This window comes from Periplaneta americana, chromosome 1 (assembly GCF_040183065.1).
Source record: "Periplaneta americana isolate PAMFEO1 chromosome 1, P.americana_PAMFEO1_priV1, whole genome shotgun sequence".
Lineage (NCBI taxonomy): Eukaryota > Metazoa > Arthropoda > Insecta > Blattodea > Blattidae > Periplaneta > Periplaneta americana.
The window spans coordinates 204712680-204732937 of record NC_091117.1 but is presented as its reverse complement, the minus strand read 5'-3'; the positions used below and the strand labels follow the sequence as shown (position 1 = coordinate 204732937).

Here is a 20258-nt window from a genome sequence, read left to right as displayed (position 1 = left end):
GATTCTGATAAATCAAGTCACAAACATTATCGCGAAGTGTGACTATAATTGGTTGTAATTAACAATTTAATTACACTTCATTAAACGAAAATGGAATGACGTCATAAAAAATAAATAGTCAAATTTAAATTAGTGGCCTAAGTGACACGACATACCAATGAATTACATTAGTCACAACCATGCTTAAAGTAGACATATATATTTCTTCAGTGAGAAACATCTTACGAGGACACACGATAGATAATATTAAATTTACTATGTCTTTCTCAAAACTTGTTGTTATGCTGTATCATGGTTTGTACATTATTAATTTTGTGGTGACATTAATTATCGTAATGCCAAGTTCGTAAACAAATTGCTCTTTTGATAAGTACTTGAAGTTTATGAAAAAATCAGAAGCATATATATATATATATATATATATATATATATATATATATATATATATATATATATATATATATATATATAATTGCGAGTAATATTCAGTACCACTGGAGAAGGAAGTTAACAGACTGACTCCGAAGAATCACAAACCTTTCTGGCATATTACAGTTTTGTAAGTATAGACACCACCTTTTCAGTTGTAATATATTTAAAATAGTAATTATTTCCTTACTTCATAAGTTATTAAGTTATTTTGGGCAGTGAAGCAATATGTAGCCTATAAGAGGGATGAATTTAAGGGATACTAGGTCGAGTTAAAAAAGTTCATAAAATCATTTTTTGTACGAAAATAGGCACTTAGAAATGACAGTAAGAGAATTTTCGCGTTTACATCTTCTTTGAGGTCCAGGAGCGATTTTTATATAGGCCTGCTCCATAAGTGAGTAATGCATCCCCTTTTACAAATTTGTGTTTTCCATTCCAGACCGCATCTTTATAAGTTCATAATGCTCCAGTAGTATGCAATTTTCACAAAATTCAATGCAACTATATTCGTATGTGTCCATGTATAAATTATCTGAGAGAAAACGTTGAGAATTTTTAAGTATGTTAAAAATTTGAGGTGGGGAATATGTAAATTATAAATACGAACAAATAGATGTCGGATTTTCAAAAATATATTGTGCCTAAACTAACCAAGATTTCAATAATTTCTCAACATTAAAATATTGCCAGTGAATCAGGATCCATATGGAAAAATATGAACTTACAATATTGAAAGCTAATGCATCTGAAACATTTCGATTATATCACTAATTTGAATAATAGAAAGAAAAATAACCACGAAATTAGTAGTATTTTTGTGTTGAAAATTTGCATATATCTTATACTTAATGCATCTAGCAAACAGTTATAAATATAAAAAATGGTATTAAAGTTGAAAAAGTTTTAAAACTCTGTCCTGGTGCCGTTTTAGGGAATTTTATTTGAATTCCGTAGAAATGTTCATTACTTCAAATTAAAAAGTACACGTCCAGCGTGGCCTCCTAATCGTTGCTGGTTAGGTAAATTGGGTCCGAATGTGCCCTTTCAGTAATGTGCAAAATCGGTCCCATTAAATTGAAATGAAAACGTAAAATGGGTCCCAATGTTTTAAAATGGATCTGTAAAATGGTTCCGCGTGTTTTACCTGGTTCCACTTTGAAAAGTATTGTAATTGCTGAATCTAAACATTACTGCCCTTTTTTTTATCTTTGGTTTTCCTTTTTGAATCATTTCATGGAAGACTCCATGTCTGTTCTTGCCACGGATAAGAATGTTCAATTCAAGAGTGTGATCTCAACACACGCTTAGTTAATTTGGTAAATTTTATGATTTATACATATACGTGATTATATTTGAGACTTCTATCATATTTTAAGCCTAGTTTCTTTCAAAACAACGCCAATCCTTGTCTAGAAGTTTGTGTTGTTGTGCATGTCACTTGGAAACTCATTCAGTCCATAGTCCAGGGGATGAAAAAGAAAACTAGCCCAGTACTTTCACAAAAATGGACTTAATGCGTTGTGGGATCACAATCTTCAATTATTTACAGACTACGTACTCGATGCCTACATTTTGACAGATGCAATATTTTCTGCCCACTATTTGGGCTGAATTTCCAGCAGCAAAAATCGCACTACCAACAGCTGTGATTCATTTCATTCAAGACTTAATGGCTCATTTTATAACAAACATCTTCGTGTTTAAATCTTGAAAACATATTATTCAATCCAACGAGTATATTTTATGAAGAACTACAGTGACTAAAATGAAACGTACTCGATGCCTACATTTTGACAGATGCAATATTTTCTGCCCACTATTTGGGCTGAAATTCCAGCAGCAAAAATCGCACTACCAACAGCTGCGATTCATTTCATTCAAGACTTAATGGCTCATTTTATAACAAACATCTTCGTGTTTAAATCTTGAAAACATATCTTTCAATCCAACGAGTATATTTTATGAAGAACTACAGTGACTAAAATGAAACGTACTAATGAAAAGAAGAAATTTCTGAGACAAAAAAGAGCCTGAGATCACGACTGGAGTAATCAATGTTCATTATCCAAGTCACCTCTCCGTAAAATATTTTATTGTATAATAATGAATGTAATATAAGTTTTTTCATACTGGTGATGGACTGAATTAAAGACACCAATCACATTTCTCCTATTATTAATTATTTTAGCAAATTCCAAATTTCATGTTTCTTCCCTTTCAGAAATGGATTATGAATAGTGTGAATAATTGTTTATTTTTTATTTTTTCCCACCAATAAATAATTAATCATAATTACTTAAAATACTGAGTTTTTCTTTCTAAGTTAATTTTTACTCCGTATTGCTATATCATATTCCTTTGATGATAGGCTGCACATGTAATTTGCATTTCATCCTCTTCTGCTATAACTACCCAACCATCCGCAAAACGTAGGGAATGTAAATAGTGTCCTTCCGTAATAAAAATAAAAATAATAATAGAAATATTAATATTAACAATAATTTTACTGTAATTTGTACTGTTTCACTTCTAGGCAAAAAGAATCCAAGATGATTTACAGAATTTTGTTCTTGAGTCTTCTTACTTTTGCTTGTTTAAAGGTAAGTATGAAATTACATTTACAATATAAGTAGCACTTGTTGTTAGGAGCAAAATAGTTAGCGAATCCCTAGATAGTATTCATTGCAGAAGACTGCGCTTCATTATGCAAGTAGTTGCAAAATTGCGGAAAGGATGTATAATTTATGTCAGGGATATATTTCCACATTTAAAACAATTTTATTTCAAATCCGTAGATACTCACATCACCCGGATTTAATACTAGAATTAAAACATGTAATAACTTACTTACAAATGGCTTTTAAGAAATCCGCAGGTTCATTGCCGCCCTCACATAAGCCCGTCAACGGTCCCTATCCTGTGCAAGATTAATCCACTCTCTATCATCATATCCCACCTCCCTCAAATCCATTTTAAAAATATGTAATAACACTAGATTTTGATTTTGAATGAGATTTCTATATTCCTTACACAGGGTATCTGAAGACGAATGTAAAATACTGCAGAATAATGTAGTTTTGGTTAACCTATATACTTTAGTTTGGAAATTTTAACCTCAAAGCAACACACATTAAAAACAGACAGAACTCAATACATTAGAAAATTAAAATGAAATGTTATTAGTAGAGGAAAGTGCCCAAAACCGGGCCCCCATTTTGTCTTTGTTTTATAAAATATAAAACTGTAAAAAATCGTGTTTTAAAAGCATGTAATATATACTTTATAATGTTATGCACCATTTACATTTTACTTTTAAAAAACATAATTAAAAATTAGTATGAAAAAAAATTATTTTCAATAACCTTGCACTTTGGCGATTTGAAAAATAGTTGCCGAAATCGGACCCCTTGTAAAAATAATCAAAATAACATTAAGAGAATTTGGAAAAGGGATTAAATAAGAGAAAACATAATCTAGTTTCAAAGTATAAGTATAATGTTACAATTACAGTTTTTAGATTTAAAAAAAATATATAGGATGTATTAAAAAAAGATACACAAAACATACAATAGAATTAAATCGTTGAGCGACAAAAGTTGCAGATGTTCTTGTCCTTTTCAGTCCCAGCACATAACGCACATGACTCAAAGTTCATCTTTTGAATCCTCCGAAAATTTTCTGTCACAAAACACACACACCAAGCATCGTCAGATCCAATTCAGATATTCCAGAGGTCGCGTTGTTTTCATCTTCATTGCTTGATTCTTTCACATTTTCCACAAAATTTAGACGCTTTTTCACGAGCCCTTTCCCTTTTCTTGGAGGCTGTACTTCTGAACCACGTTCCTGGCCGCGATTGCTTTTGCGCCCTTGAGCACGATTCCGTGCTTGTTGTTCAACTTCCAGGGCTTCTTTGGCTTTTTAGCCTCTACCAATTGGGCTTTGTAAGACGTAGATGTGATGATCGTAGAACTGCAGATCTTTCGCCCCCTATTCGAGTACCTCTTTTTTTAATTTTGGAATGGTAGTGATGTCAAACGGGCTTCTCTTAGAAGATGTGGAACCCTGAGGATCTTCAAGTGTAGCTGATGACAGAGGAACACCCTGACCTGCCGAAGATGTTGATCGTTGATTTGGGTCAAACTCTACAATAACTTGTGGTTCGTTCACATCACATTCTTCTCCGGTCTCTGGAGAGCTCTGATTTCCTGCTGTTTGTTTCTTTAACACAGATTCATAGAAAGAGAAATCTCGTTTCTTATTTGCCTCTTCAATGTATTCGGATCTGAAAACAGCTTCTTGTTCAAGGGTTGCTTTAAATCCATTGATTGCTATTTGAGCTGTTTGGCATCTAATGTAGGCTTTGCAAAACAGGTCCATTGCATCAAAAGCACTGACAGCACGTTCATTGTGCCTTAAACTCTGCCTGATTTCCTTGCTGTAGTGAACTTTGAGGAGACCCATGAAAGTTTTGTCCAAATGTTGTAGTTTGTGTGAAGAGTGAGGTGGCAGCGACACAATGGTAACATGATTGGTTTTTGCCAAGTTGATCAGAACAATATTCTGTGTGTGGCTAAAGTGGTCACCCGAGAACAACAGCACAGGTTTTTCCTTTGTAGGATTGGCAAACTCGATGAAGTGTCGAAACCACTGAGCGAAGAAGTTCATTTGGATCCACCCTGAATGGTACGCTGTAAAGATTGTTTCTTCCTTCCCCATTATCTTCTTGAAATTTGGAACAGAATTCCAAGAGAATAAGAGTGTGTACAAACACAGGTAGACTTTAAACATGAAAAAATAAGGGGTCCGGTTTATGCAACTGAAGGGGGTCCAGTTTACGCGACTATAGCCAACATTTTGTTAACTCAATAGATTTTTAACCAAACATCTAAATTAAACGGTTTAATAACAAGCAATAACCTTAAACCTTTTTAAGAATATATATAGGTCGAATGGCTTACCTGCCAATATCTAGGAGAAATAACGAAAAATATAGCACTATTTAAAAACTTTTTCCCCTGTCAAAACACGTAATTGTGGACTGATAAGCAACAAGTGAAGCGGGCGACGTGTGTGCTCAACTACAGAGTGGCAGAAGCCTACACTACTATTTGCACTTAGTTCTGCTAGAGTTAAGGAGAATGCAGAACCAGGAGACCGGGGGTCCGCTTTAGGGGAGGAGTCCGGTTTAGGGCACTTTCCTCTACAGAAAAGTCGTAGATAATAACATTAATACTCTGTTAAGTTACAAACACAATCTTACATTCCTTATTTCATTTTTCAATATATTTCCTTTTCAGGATAATATCTTGGCGCAGAAGAATGCGACTGAAAGTAAGTTACGTGAAATTTCTTTTTCTTGTCGATGAGCGATAGAATAAATGTAACGAAACTAAAGAATCTAGTTTGTTCATTTCCCAACCTCATTCATTAAGTACGCCATTTCATGAATTACGTCAACTACTGCATACCGGTACGTTAATAGATAAATAATCACATATACAAGATGGAAGAGAAATAACCTTCCATAGCGAATAGCCCATGTTATATGTAACAAAATAGTAATATACGTTACAAGAGCGGTATGTTGACGTTTTCATGGTCGAGGAAAAGATTGAAAAAGCGAAACGTAGTTGAGCTTTTTTAATTTCCGAGAACGTGAAAACAAACATACCGCTCGTGTACCATACATTATTTTGTGCGAAGATCGTTTATTACATACCTGAAAGACGAATTTCTAATTAGTTGCAATGAATTCTCCATGTTGGTTTCTGTTTAATGACGCCAACTTCGGAACACCAAAATATCTTTCTTCAACATTTTTGCTGTAAAAAGTTTTCTGTGTTTACTATACTCCAGCAGGCCGTGATATACGTCTGTCTTTTTTTTCCCCCCAGTCTATAAATGCGAACTTAAAACAAACGGTAAGGTTATGTAATGATTCATTTTTCATTTTAATATTTTAACAATATTATTTATATAACATATTGCAGTAATAACATCGGCATCTGGAATCTTGTTGATTTTTTCACGGCTTCCTTAATGTTACTTGTATCAGGAATGCAATGAGTTTCGTGGAGTAGTAGAGTTTACTTCATTTTTGCAAATGTTTAAAAACAATAATTAAAATTGCAATTTAGGTGAAATTGCTGTGGTAAGTTTCCAATTTATAATTATTACAATGTTAAGCGTCTCTAAAAATAATATGTTAAAAGCCTAAAGCAGTCAAATGAATGTCGCGCTTAAGCGGTAAGAAGAGGGAAATTGTTATGTGTGTTACGTTGGGAATACTGAATGTGGTATTTCACAGTTACCGCGTATTGGTTCTGTGCGGAAAACAAGCAAATACGCACGATCTCGCACAAAAATATAATATCATATTGGTGGAAGGTTAATAGTTTTTCAAAAAAAAAATGCTTTGTTTTTCAAATGTTTAACAGCCTCTTATTCGGTAACTATTGCGAGTAGGATCGTGATTTTTGTCCATATCGGTAGAAAACCTAAGGTAGAATAATATCCTTCTGCCTTATTTCAATAATGTGGACGGTTTTCGTGAATAACATTAATTTTAAAAGTACCTCTAATTTCTACCCATTGCACGAAGCGAGGGTGTTGCAACGCCAAGACAGAGAGCAGCTCACTTACCGAGACACCAACTTCGTTAACTTCGTACACCCGTATCACGAGTAGTGTGTGTTAGCGGCGATGTTGCCGACTGTTGACTGAACTTATTGGGAATTAAATCAATGCTTTTTCCAAAACACGGTAAGAAATGTTTCAAATAAAACAGTTTTATCTCGAAAAAGAAAGCAAAAAAGAAAACAATAATTGTATTAATTTTCTTGTTTAAAATATCTCAATGAATAGTCCTCTGAAACTAATGACATTACATACGATTCAGCCTTTATATCACGGCTTGTTTACCTGAAATACACAATGCTTTCCATCCATGGCCCCCATGAAGTTGAGAAAATTTAATTTTTTCCAATATCCTTCTTCCATCTGCGTGAAATATATTGTCTTGAGAAAGTTTCCAATTAAGGAGGTGTTTTTAAATTTATCCCAGATTACAGGACTTGTTTCTAAAACTATAATGGACATAGTGGAAGATGCAATATGAAAATCGTGAGAGAGAGAACGTGGGTAATACCCTGTAACCAAATTCTTGAAAGGGAGATAACAGCTATTAGGAAAACCTAACCTCAAAGTTACGATTAGACGCTCTGCCCGTTGTCTCACGCATTGGACGTTTCTGTATATAAGGGCTAATGATATGCAGAAAATCATGAAATTGCAAAGGTGTCATTGGCATATAGTTATAGGAATGTGTATCCGTTAAGTTAATATTCGAAATCGGACTATGGTAGGGCCTAATCTCCAAATTGTTGACGCTCCTTGAAGATAGGACGAACCGACCAACGGCTAATACGTCTATTGTTCAATTTTCTATGTTGATTTCTTCTACTCCAAAAATAGAGAAGGCAAACATCGTTCCATTTTAAGTGTGCTAATCAACATGAACCAGCTATTCAAGCGGCGGAATTGTGAACACCAGTCCGTGACGCGATACTACGATGTCGCGTCATTGTAAATTCAGCATGAGTCCATTCGGAATCACTAACATTTCTGTAATCTCTGACTCATATGATTCTATTTCGTATCCTCAGAAATTGTTTCGCTCTTTACCCATAGAGTACAGCAACCGCCAATTCCTTGATCAGGTTTTATTAAGAAGGTTGCTTTTTTTTTTAATTTGCTAGGTTATTTTACGACGCTTTATCAACAGCTTCGGTTATTTAGCGTCTGAATGAGATGAAGGTGATAATGTCGGTGAAATGAGTCCGGGGTCCAGCACCGAAAGTTACCCAGCATTTGCTCATATTGGGTTCAGGGAAAACCCCGGAAAAAACCTCAACCAGGTAACTTGCCCCGACCGGGAATCGAACCCGGGCCACCTGGTTTCGCGGCTAGACGTGCTAGCCGTTACTCCACAGGTGTGGACTTTTTGTTTGTCCATGGTGTCTCCCATAAATTCAGATCAGAAAGAGTTAAACAGAAATGCATTTAGATATAGTTAATGAATTACTTAGATGTTGTGCTGAGTCATTTCAAATAAAATTGTGTTCATTTTTTGCTTATGAACTATTAGACAAAATTGTTTATCAGGTTAGTTACCACCAAATAATACATTTCATAATATAATTAGACATAAGAAGGAGTTAACATGCGCTTTGAATCGCATAATATGTTGAGCTTCTTTGTTGCCTTTAAATATAAATATGCAATAGGTCTATTATCAACATTCAATATGTTATGGCTCTTTCCAGTCAAAATGGTTCCTTTCTTCAGTTGCAAATTTGTTGTGAGGAATATTTTGTCAACATGCCATTTAATTATTTCCTAGCATTTGTTATTTAAAGAAAGTGTAATATGAATATAGAAGAGAGACAGTATCACTGACCGTAGAAGTAATGTACAGTAAATCGGCCGACTAGCGCTAAGATCCACATGTTACTGCTGCTGTTTATCTTCCCGAACGCTCGACGAAACTCCGACATGGATATCTTATTGTCAGTAGTATGAGCTGTGGAGTTATCCTGCTGAAAACACTCCGTGAATCGTTCCTGCTATGTTGACCTATCACACAAAGCTTTTAAAATATGACATATGCCGTGCAATATTGATTGTGTCTTTAAAATGGAGATCCTTGATGCTTTAACAAACTTCAAGTTACCGCTTGGATTCGATGTCAAAGATATTTTAGAGGGTAATGGATTTTTATGCATTATGAAAATTTTAGCATTGCTTCCTATGAAGAACAGTAAATCTAAGGGACTCGCTTCGTGAATGCAAGGAAAGTAAATGAACTTGTTCCACATAGAAAGCTCCTGGAAATTTTTCTAGTAGATTTTTTCTCATATGTGAAATTTAGAGACAATACAAGGAGCTCGATTTGTGACCTAAGCGAGTGCGGATTTGCCCTGCACTCCAAATCAGTTAAGTTCCGTTCAGTACAACTAAAAAAAATTCTTCATCGTTGACGGCCGGAAAGGTAAGAGAAGTAGCTTTAAACATATTGTGAAAAGCTTTTGTTTTGAGTGAATATTAGATATTGAAATGACGAATGGTTATATTCATTTTTGTAAACAAAATCTGCCTTGCTGTAGGCATAATGGGAGTGAATGTACGAAATCTACAAATGCATTCTTATTTTACAATATTATTGCTTTATTGTCTAGAATAACAAATCATTTTTTAGAAGACATAGATTTTATTGAAATTACTAAAATGTGTTTTTAACTATCAGTCATTTGACACTACAGCAGAAATATAAACATGTGTGTATGTTTAACTTAAGTAAAATTTATGCTTGCTTTAAGATACAGTACAATATATTTTATGCCGAATTTGTACGATCGCGAACTGCATATGATGAATTAGGTATGAATTTATATTTTCAGAAACCAATGAAGAAAAACTACAGGAAATTCATGCTATTAGTAAGAAATTTCCAGATTGGGGTGAAAAAATTGGAAATGACCTAATTAAGACAGCAACCAAAGGGCGTGAACTTCTAAAACATATGCAAGAGTCTGTTGAAGGTGTCAAAGGTAATAATTTGAAAAAAAAATTATATATATATATATATATATATAAAAACATGGGGGATAGAACCTGGTCACCCCACCCCATTATCTCTTGGCCTAGTTGTGTCATGAGTGATGCTTTATTAGTGTCATTTTTGGGGTCCAGATATGTTTTCGGACAGTTGACTAAACAAACAAAGACAAAAAAGTTGTAAATTTATGGATAAAACTATCACAAGAATGTGTGAATGATTAATTTTGGTTTAAAAGTTGATAGATAAATAATATAAAGTTGTACTTGAGTCATTCTTGTAATACATAAATGAAGGAATAAAATTAATTAAGTTCAGATAATTTCCTCTACATCAGAGGAAAGTTATAGATATAACGTATCAGATTACACACTACTGCAAAATTAATTATTTTACTTTTAATTACTACCATTTTTACAATAAATTTTAATTCTTTCAGGAAAGAATGCCACAGCTTCGAAAGGGATGTCTGATCACCTGCTTGTATTTCATAATCTGACTGTACCTCTTGTGGATGAAATGAAGAAATTCAGTGCTGAAGGAAGAGAAGTTTTGGAAATATACAAGGAATTTGCACATATATTGAACAGGGATTGAGAAGTCTGCACTAGTACAAGGGTTAATCGAATATAATATTATTTTTCGCAGTACGGGAACTTCCTTCTTGGCTTTGTTATCGCCATTTCATAGTTTATATTCGATACTAAACCTCTAGTAATTTGATAGTAGCAATTTAATTCACTTATGGTTGTAGGTTTTGCATCGGCTTTATAAGAAGGCTTTGTTACTTGAATATGTTGTAAACTACTAATAAATGAAGTCTTAAAAGTGGTATGTGTTTTATTGCCCATCATTGCATGAAATAACTGGAAAAACTCTTATAAAATTATGTATAAAGAAGTTAAATTTTTTCTACGATAGTGCGTGAAGTACAACTTCATTGTTAGCAATGTGTGAAGAGAGCCTTTTGAGTGCGTGAAGTGAACAGTATGCGTGAAGTAATAACAGCAGTGCGTGAAGTAATAACAGCAGTGCGTGAAGTAATAATTTGAGGCTATCCAAGAAAAAAAACATTGTATGGTACACATTCGTGAAGTTGTATTTTGACAATCGTGTATTTGAGAAATTCGGTAAGTCTCGTTTCACAAACCTACACTACTGTCAAAATAGAACCCACTTCACGAACTTTTATCATAAATTACTATTTTGAATTGAGGTTTATTAACCTTTTTGCTTTCCTCATTCCCGCAACATCCCGCTTTTGATATTCCAGCAGAAAATGCCTGAAGTTAATAGTCTACAAATCATAGACTACTTGTTTTTTGCTGGACCCGATGGTTTATACTGGTTTCGAAGTAGTAGTCTTCATTAGAAGTTTTAAGTAACAAGTAACATCTGTAAGTTCATAAATAAAAAATTGCGGATCTTTACCCCCCGTTACTATAGAAGAATTAAAATGAGTCGAAAATTAACAAGGTCAAATAATCGTGCACCATCGGAAGAAATCTAATTGCAACTCTTAAGAGTGTGGGAGAAAGCAGATGACTTAAGTTGTTATGAGGAAATTGAATACTAAAGATACATCATTAATCTTACTACCTTCTTTAGGTGTATCATATTCCATGATACCTTATTCAATCGAATCATAAGAACTTTTTCGGTTTCACAAGTAAATCGTCTCTCAGCAGCCTCTATAGTTTAAAAGAAGCGTTAATTCATTTTTATTTATGGGCTCACTGAAGTACCTCTTATATTCACGCTATTCTCTAAAATTAAATTTGAACTACAATGACATCATTTTATTTTTACTTCAATTGTTATTGTACCTGAATTTTTTAATGTACTTCACTCCCATCCCTCTACTAGTAAACTTCCAACCGTTCTCCACACAGAACCAAGGCCGCGTATGCGGTCATAGTATGCAGTACTGAGTGAGTATAGTACGTTCCAGAAATATGTTCGTGTTTTTCATTGACGAAACAGTTTTCAATATTGAATCATATTTTCGCACAGGTACTGTCGTCCGTTTGTCTATGTCGCATGCTGGCTTCCCTCACCTCCTTCTGCTCGCTCCTTTGTAAAGGCTAGTGGCTGGGCTGCCTTAGCTCTTTTCTGAAAACACTAATTTCTGTTAGGAATTGGACATCTACGTAATATTGTACAACTGTTTAAAATAACTTAAATAAAATAACGTTGTTAAGTAATTAACTGTCACGTGATTTCCCCCCTTTCTACGATCCTGGGACATAACCACTTGGACGGACAGTAGATAGCATGTGAGTAATTTTATCCTTTCGGATCGGGCAGAAGTGAAGATTGAATTTACAGTATGTAAGGTACTCTTTTATAGAGTAGGTACAGAATTATTTCAACATGAGTTACTAGTACGAAGGACGAAACTGGTAATTGGATAATGCGATAATATGCACAAACAAACTGAAGCCTGTATCAAAATGAACGTCCAAACATTTAAAAAAAATGTGTTTAAATATCCATATTAAGATTATTTTTTCAATTTTACTTCATTCTCTGTATTGTACGCTAATGTGCTGTAGACAGTATAATATACACTGCATAATGAATACGTCCGAATGGATAGCTCAGTTCGTGAGTAAAAACATTTATTGGTAATACAGTACTTATTTTGAGTAAAAAAAAACCTAATGAAAATTATCAAACTGAAAATCGTGGTATTTCCTAGTTTACGTAAATGAATGAACTAATTTTCTTCCCTCCTATACCTAGTAAAGTGATTTGTTTGTATTTTACGCCAGTATCATCGAACTACAGTCGTGGAAGTGGGCAGTAAACGTGCTTCCGGTTCTTAATCGTTGATCCAAAGGTATAGCCAGGTTAATATTAGAAATGCTAGTAAAAATAAAATAATGTCCCTGTACATCAATAATAGGTACTGCACTTACCTTAAAAGTTCCTGGTGAAAGTTTGTGCACTCAACCAAATAATGATAGATCTCTCTGTGTTTCGTCACATTCTCAGTAGAGTTCATTGATGACGTAAATTTTGGGTTACGATCACTTCTATGTTCACTTTGTCCTTCAGTATTACTTGTGTAACTTTCTCTTAATTCCTCGTCGTTAATAAGCCCATTAGCTCTACGTTGCTGTTCCTGATGTACATCACTTACAGGACTCTCATCGACTAAAATGTTACTCGAGTGGAAAGTCGTACGATTTGTGTCTGAGCTTGTCGACATCTCATCCAGATCAAATTCTTCACCATCTAAATTGTCCTTGGAGAAAGCGTCTTCCAATGTTTCAATACACTGAGCCAGTATCTTGAAGTAGCAAGTGGTGTAAGATGTGACTATCAGAATTATAACAATTGTCGTAGCAAATATCCAGACCCCGAAGTAGATGGAAAAGCTTTTGAATGCAAGAATTAATTCCAATTTAGGGGCATCGGTAAAATTACTGGGTACCCACATAAGAAATATCACACTCTTCAGCGATTCATCGTTTCTATCTATTTCACCAGTTTCAACAGCTATTAAACTAGAAATTAAAGGTATTAAAATCCAAGACACGTATATGAACCCACAACTCCCTGACACAATGAATATAATTCTGTCTGCACTTTTTGCTGTTTTCGCAAGAATAGCTTTTTGTTCTGGTAGAGTAGCTACTTTCTGTACGTGAGCTACGAAGGTTGTTTCTAGTAAATGCAATACATTTCTCAAATTATCTCTGTTGAGTATGAAGTATATGCCTGTGAATGTCTGATTCACGTAACATGATGTAAGAAATAACGTATCGGAAATCAATTCGAATTCTCCCCAATGTTCGTACACTGTCAAAGAGAGTAAGACAACTGCTGGAAGTTGTAATAGCAATGTGACGGTGGAATAGATATTATACAATATAAATTTCCAAGTGCTTCTCTCTACAGTTTCATTTGGTAAAATGCCCACAAAGTGGAGAAATCGAAATTGATGTTTTAACAAACCATTCTTTTCAGCTTTAATCCGGGTGTTAGCACCCGAATTTGAAGTATTGTTAACTGCCGAAATTGTTTGACTCATGTTTTGTGATTCTTAGTCTCAATGTTGAAACAAGCTGTCGTCTTTGAAAAGGTATGCAAACACTTGCGTAGAAACTCGGGTGTTTATATTCTCACTTGAAGTACGTTAATTCGTAATGCACTGCCAAATTGGCGTGAGAAATTTCGCCCTTACTTTAAATTATTCATCAGGCCTATTACTTCCATTAAGACTCTTGGAATTATTAAAACTCTAAATGGGTATTCTGAAATTAAGGTCATTTCATTAGAACTACATTTTTCCAGATCATTATCTCTTGTATATTCACTAACAAGAAAGGATAATCAACGTCTGTCCTGTTAAACATATCTGCAGTGCTTGGGAAAAATGGCATAAGTCAGTTTCCACAAACATTTTTTATTAATTTATTGACAACTTACGGAATATCTGCTCGCTTGGGTAAAGAGACCTAAGTATTTCTCCCATTATAATAATTCATACAGAAGAAAATTAAATCGACATAAACCAGTGTGAAGACTGTTTTTTTTCCTTCTCCTGTAAAATTAACATTTTTGACTTGTGCCAATTTTCCCGAGCACTACAGAATTATAATACCGTGAATTATAGATGTGGACTAAATAACCTATGGACAAATGTTTCTTGGTTTATTTGAACGTGATAATACTCGGATTTCTTAGTAATAAAGTTTATATAACCACTTTCATATCTTAAAATAAATTAGTCAACTAGATCATTACAACTTAGTTTATTTTAACACACGAAAGTGGTTATATTAATTACATTACTAAGTAACGTAAAGTGTTAAAAGTTTGTAATCAAGATGAATAACCAATACTCACATTTGTTATGTGAACTTCAATGGGCCTATATTCTTAATACTTTTTTATACAAAGTAGTAAAGAAATATCATTTTCTAGAAACTATTCTCCTACTTCCTTTGCTAAAATTTAGAGGTAAACAAAACTATGTTGCTAAAAATTACAGGTAAACAAAAGTAACAGGTACAAAGCACTCCCAAAAGGTAAGGAGATGTAATAGGACTTCCAGAAGCGTAATGTACTTTTCACATAATAATTTTTTTTATTTTTTTATCAATTTAATGCTGAAGGATTTATGGTCTAAATCGGAGGTTGGAGGTTAAAATGTCCATTTCAATACGTCCGCAAACAGAAATGTCCACTAGCAAAATGTCCAGTTACATAAATGTCCATAAAAATTAAAAGTCCACAAATGCAATGTCCACTTATATAAATGTCCATAAACATTAAATGTCCACAAATGCAATGTCCTCTTATATAAATGTCCATAAATATTAAATGTCCACAAAGGCAATGTCCAGTTACATAAATATCCATAAAAAATAAATGTCCACAAATGCAATGTCCACTTACATAAATGTCCATAAAAATTAAATGTCCACAAATGCAATGTCCACTTACGTAAATGTCCATAAAAATTAAATGTCCACAAATGCAATGTCCACTTACATAAATGTCCAAAAAAATTAAATGTCCACAAATGCAATGTCCAGTTACATAAATGTCCAAAACAATTAAATGTCCACAAATGCAATGTCCACTTACATAAATGTCCATAAAAATTAAATGTCCACAAATGCAATGTCCACTTACATAAATGTCCAAAAAAATTAAATGTCCACAAATGCAATGTCCACTTACATAAATGTCCATAAAAATTAAATGTCCACAAATGCAATGTCCACTTACATAAATGTCCAAAATAATTAAATGTCCACAAATGAAATGTCCACTTATATAAATGTCCATAAAAATTAAATGTCCACAAATGCAATGTCCACTTACATAAATGTCCATAAAAATTAAATGTCCACAAATGCAATGTCCACTGACATAAATGCCCATAAAAATTAAATATCCATAAAAATTAAATGTCCACAAATGCAATGTCCACTTGCATAAATGTCCATAAAAATTAAATGTCCAAAAATGCAATGTCCACTTACATAAATGTCCATAAAAATTAAATGTCCACAAATGCAATGTCCACTTACATAAATGTCCACTTACATAAATGTCCATAAAAATTAAATGTCCACAAATGCAATGTCCGCTTACATAAATGTCCAAAAAAATTAAATGCTCACAAATACAATATCCACTTATATAAATGTCCATAAAATATTAAATGTCCACAAATGCAATGTCCACTTACATAAATGTCCATAATGATTAAATGCCCACAAATGCAATTTCCACTTACATAAATGTAAATAAAAATTAAATATCCACAAATGCAATTTCCACTTACATAAATGTACATAAAAATTAAATGTCCACAAATGCAATGTCCACTTACATAAATGTCCATAAAAATTAAATGTCCACAAATGCAATGTCCACTTACATAAATGCCCATAAAAATTAAATGTCCATAAAAATTAAATGTCCACAAATGCAATGTCCACTTAAATAAATGTCCATAAAAATTAAATGTCATTAAAAATTAAATGTCAATAAAAATTAAAGGTCCACAAATGCAATGTCCACTTACATAAGTGTCCATAAAAATTAAATGTCCACAAATGCAATGTCCGCTTATATAAATGTCCATAAAAATTAAATGTCCACAAATGCAATGTCCACTTATATAAATGTCCATAAAAATTAAATGTTCAGAAATGCAATGTCCACTTATATACATATCTAAAAAAAATTAAATGTCCACAAACGCAATGTCCACTTACATAAATGTCTAAAAAAATCAAATGTTCACAAATGCAATGTCCACTTACATAAATGTCCATAAAAATTAAATGTCCATAAAAATTAAATGTCCACAAATGCAATGCCCAATTACATAAATGTCCAAAAAAATTAAATGTCCACAAATGCAATGTCCACTTACATGAATGTCCATAAAAATTAAATGTCCACGAATTCAATGTCCACTTATATAAATGTCCATAAAAATTAAATTTTCACAAATGCAATGTCCACTTACATAAATGTCTAAAAAAATTTAATGTCCACAAATGCAATGTCTATTTATATAAATGTCCATGAAAATTAAATGTCCACAAATGCAATGTCCACTTTTATAAATGTCCAAAAAATTAAATGTCCACAAATTCTATGTCCACTTATATAAATGTCCATAAAAATTAAATGTCCACAAATGCAATGTGCACTTATATAAATGTCCAAAAATTTAAATGTCCACAAATGCAATGTCCACTTATATAAATGTCCATAAAAATTAAATGTCCACAAATGCAATGTCCACTTACATACATGTCCATAAAAATTAAATGTCCACAAATGCAATGTCCACTTATGTAAATGTCCACAAATGCAATGTCCACTTATATAAATGTCCATAAAAATTAAATGTCCACAAATGCAATGTCCACTTACATAAATGTCCATAAAAATTAAATGTCCACAGATGCAATGTCCACTTATATAAATGTCCCAAAAATTAAATCACCACAAATGCAATGTCCACTTATATAAATATCCATAAAAATTAATTGTCCACAAATGCAATGTCCACTTATGTAAATGTCCATAAAAATTAGATGTCCACAAATGCAATGTCCACTTATATAAAAATGTCCATAAAAATTAAATGTGCCAAATGCAATGTCGACTGATATAAATGTCCATAAAAATTAACTGTGCACAAATGCAATGTCCACTTACATAAGTGTCCGTAAAAATTAAATTTCCACAAATGCAATGTCCACTTACATAAATGTCCATAAAAATTAAATGTCCACAAATGCAATGTTCACTTACATAAATGTCCATAAAAATTAAATGTCCACAAATGCAATGTCCAGTTATATAAATGTCCATAAAAATTATATGTCCACAAATGCAATGTCCGCTTACATAAATGTCCATAAAAATTAAATGTCCACAAATGTAATGTCCACTTACATAAATGTCCATAAAAATTAAATGCCCACAAATGCATTGTCCATTTTTATAAATGTCCATAAAAATTAAATTTCCACAAATGCAATATCCACTTACATAAATGTCTAATAAAAAATTAAATGTCCACAAATGCATTGTCCATTTTTATAAATGTCCATAAAAATTTAATTTCGAAAAATGCAATATCCACTTACATGAACGTCCATAAAAATTAAATGTGCACAAATGCAATGTCCACTTATATAAATGTCCATAAAAATTAAATGTCCACAAATGCAATGTCGACTTACATAAATGTCTAAAAAATTATATGTCCACAAATGTAATGTCGACTTATATAATATCCATAAAAATTAAATGTCCACAAATGCAATGTCCACTTACATAAATGTCCAAAAAAATTAAATGTCCACAAATGCAATGTCCACTTATATAAATGTCCATAAAAATTAAATCTCCACTTTTATAAAAGTCCATAGAATTAAATGTCCACTAGTTTAAAGTCTACAAGTGTAAAATGTCCTATACATTAGATCATAATATTTATGTACGTATAAACACACAGAAATCTTCTATTTACAGTGGATTTTTTGTGTAAAATGTCCTGTATGAGATTATACGTTTTTATGTACGTTAAACACTGAGATGTTTCCAATTTACAATTAATTTTTTGTTCCATCTCTTGATCTTGACCTTCCTTTTCTGGATGTCCATGCATTTTTAAGAAGTAAGATATTGCACGAAGCTAGCGTTTTTATATCATTCCTGTCTTTGTATGCATGATATCTCCTGAGTAAACATTATTTCCCCCTCCATAGATAGATACGGTGCATGATAGTCACATGACAGCTCTTGCCTCGCCTGCTGTATATATTAGTATTATTATTTATTTATTTATTTAACCTGGTAAAGATAAGACCGTCAGGCCTTCTCTGCCCCTCTAACAGGAGATTCCAGCTATAATATAAAGAATAAAATTGCAATTAGTTTTAAATTTACAATTACAATTACAATAAAATTCAAAGTACGATAAGATTACCTGACTAATGAAAGCTGGATAATTTATCATAGAAAAGCAAAGAATATTTTATATTTACTGAATTACAAATTAAACCTAGAATAACAAAATTGTATAGTGATGAAATTACTGGATATTGAAATATTTTATGATAGATGAAGGAAACTATTTACAAGAAATCAATTACTGACCAAGTGCCTAGTGAGTTTGCGTTTGAGTTCAATTTTATTTCGACAGTCCCTGATGCTAGCAGGTAGCGAATTCCAGAGTCTTGTATTGTATTGTATTTATTAACATTCCATGATATTCATACATTGCTTAACAACTAGAATATGGAACAAGTCAGAAAACGTAATACTATTATAAAGTCTTAATTTATAGTCACAGTCTAGATTAAATATATAGGCCTACAGACGAGATTTACAATATAGTCTACTAGTACAACACATAGTTTTGGTATCAATTTCATGAAGTGTTATTGAATGTCATGAATTCACTTACAGAATAGAAGGCATGAGAAATTAGGTACTTCTTTAATTTGGCCCTAAATAATCTTATGTTTTGAGTTTAATTTTTTATATCGATAGGGAGGCTATTACAAATTTTTACTGCCATATAACGCACTCCTTTTTGATAGCACGATAGACTTGCCAATGGAGTATGAAAGTCATTTCTATGACGTGTATTTATGCTATGAACTGTTGAATTAGTTACAAAGTTTTCACGATTACATACGAGACTATTAATGAAAAGATATACTGACAAGCCATGGGCATTATTTGTAGTCCTACAAAATTCCCTAGATTTGGCTCATACTATTATTCTAATTACTCTTTTTTGTAATAGAAATATACTGTTACTATCTGTGGATTTTCCCCAGAATATTATTCCAAAACTCATTACCAAGTGGAAGTATGCAAAGTATATTGTTTTTAAGGTATTGATATTTACTATCTTTTGCATAGTTCTAATAGCAAAACAAGCTGAATTTAGTTTGGGGGTAATTTCTTTAATATGATTTTTCCAATTTAACACATCATCGATTTTTAAGCCAAGAAATTTGGTTGTCGTAGTTTCTAATAGGGATATATTGTTAATTATTGCGCTAGAAGTTTGCGAGGTTGAATTTGGACAGGATTTAAATTGAATTATGTTAGATTTGTTACAATTTAATACCAATTTGTTGACTGAGAACCAGTCACATATATTGAAGAGAATTTCCTCTGTTGAAGATTGGAATGTGTTGGA

At 32.7% G+C, this 20258-nt stretch overlaps 1 protein-coding gene across 1 annotated transcript; it reads left to right on the top strand.

Annotated features, from left to right (window-relative positions):
- The first annotated feature begins 484 nt into the window (after nucleotides 1–484).
- Nucleotides 485–10882, top strand: LOC138709505 (uncharacterized). Its single transcript, XM_069840325.1, has 5 exons — nucleotides 485–559; nucleotides 2966–3032; nucleotides 5733–5766; nucleotides 9894–10043; nucleotides 10491–10882. Exons 2-5 carry the CDS (start codon nucleotides 2982–2984, stop codon nucleotides 10646–10648), a joined length of 393 nt encoding a protein of 130 aa, XP_069696426.1. The 5' UTR covers nucleotides 485–559; nucleotides 2966–2981; the 3' UTR covers nucleotides 10649–10882.
- The last annotated feature ends 9376 nt before the right edge of the window (nucleotides 10883–20258 follow it).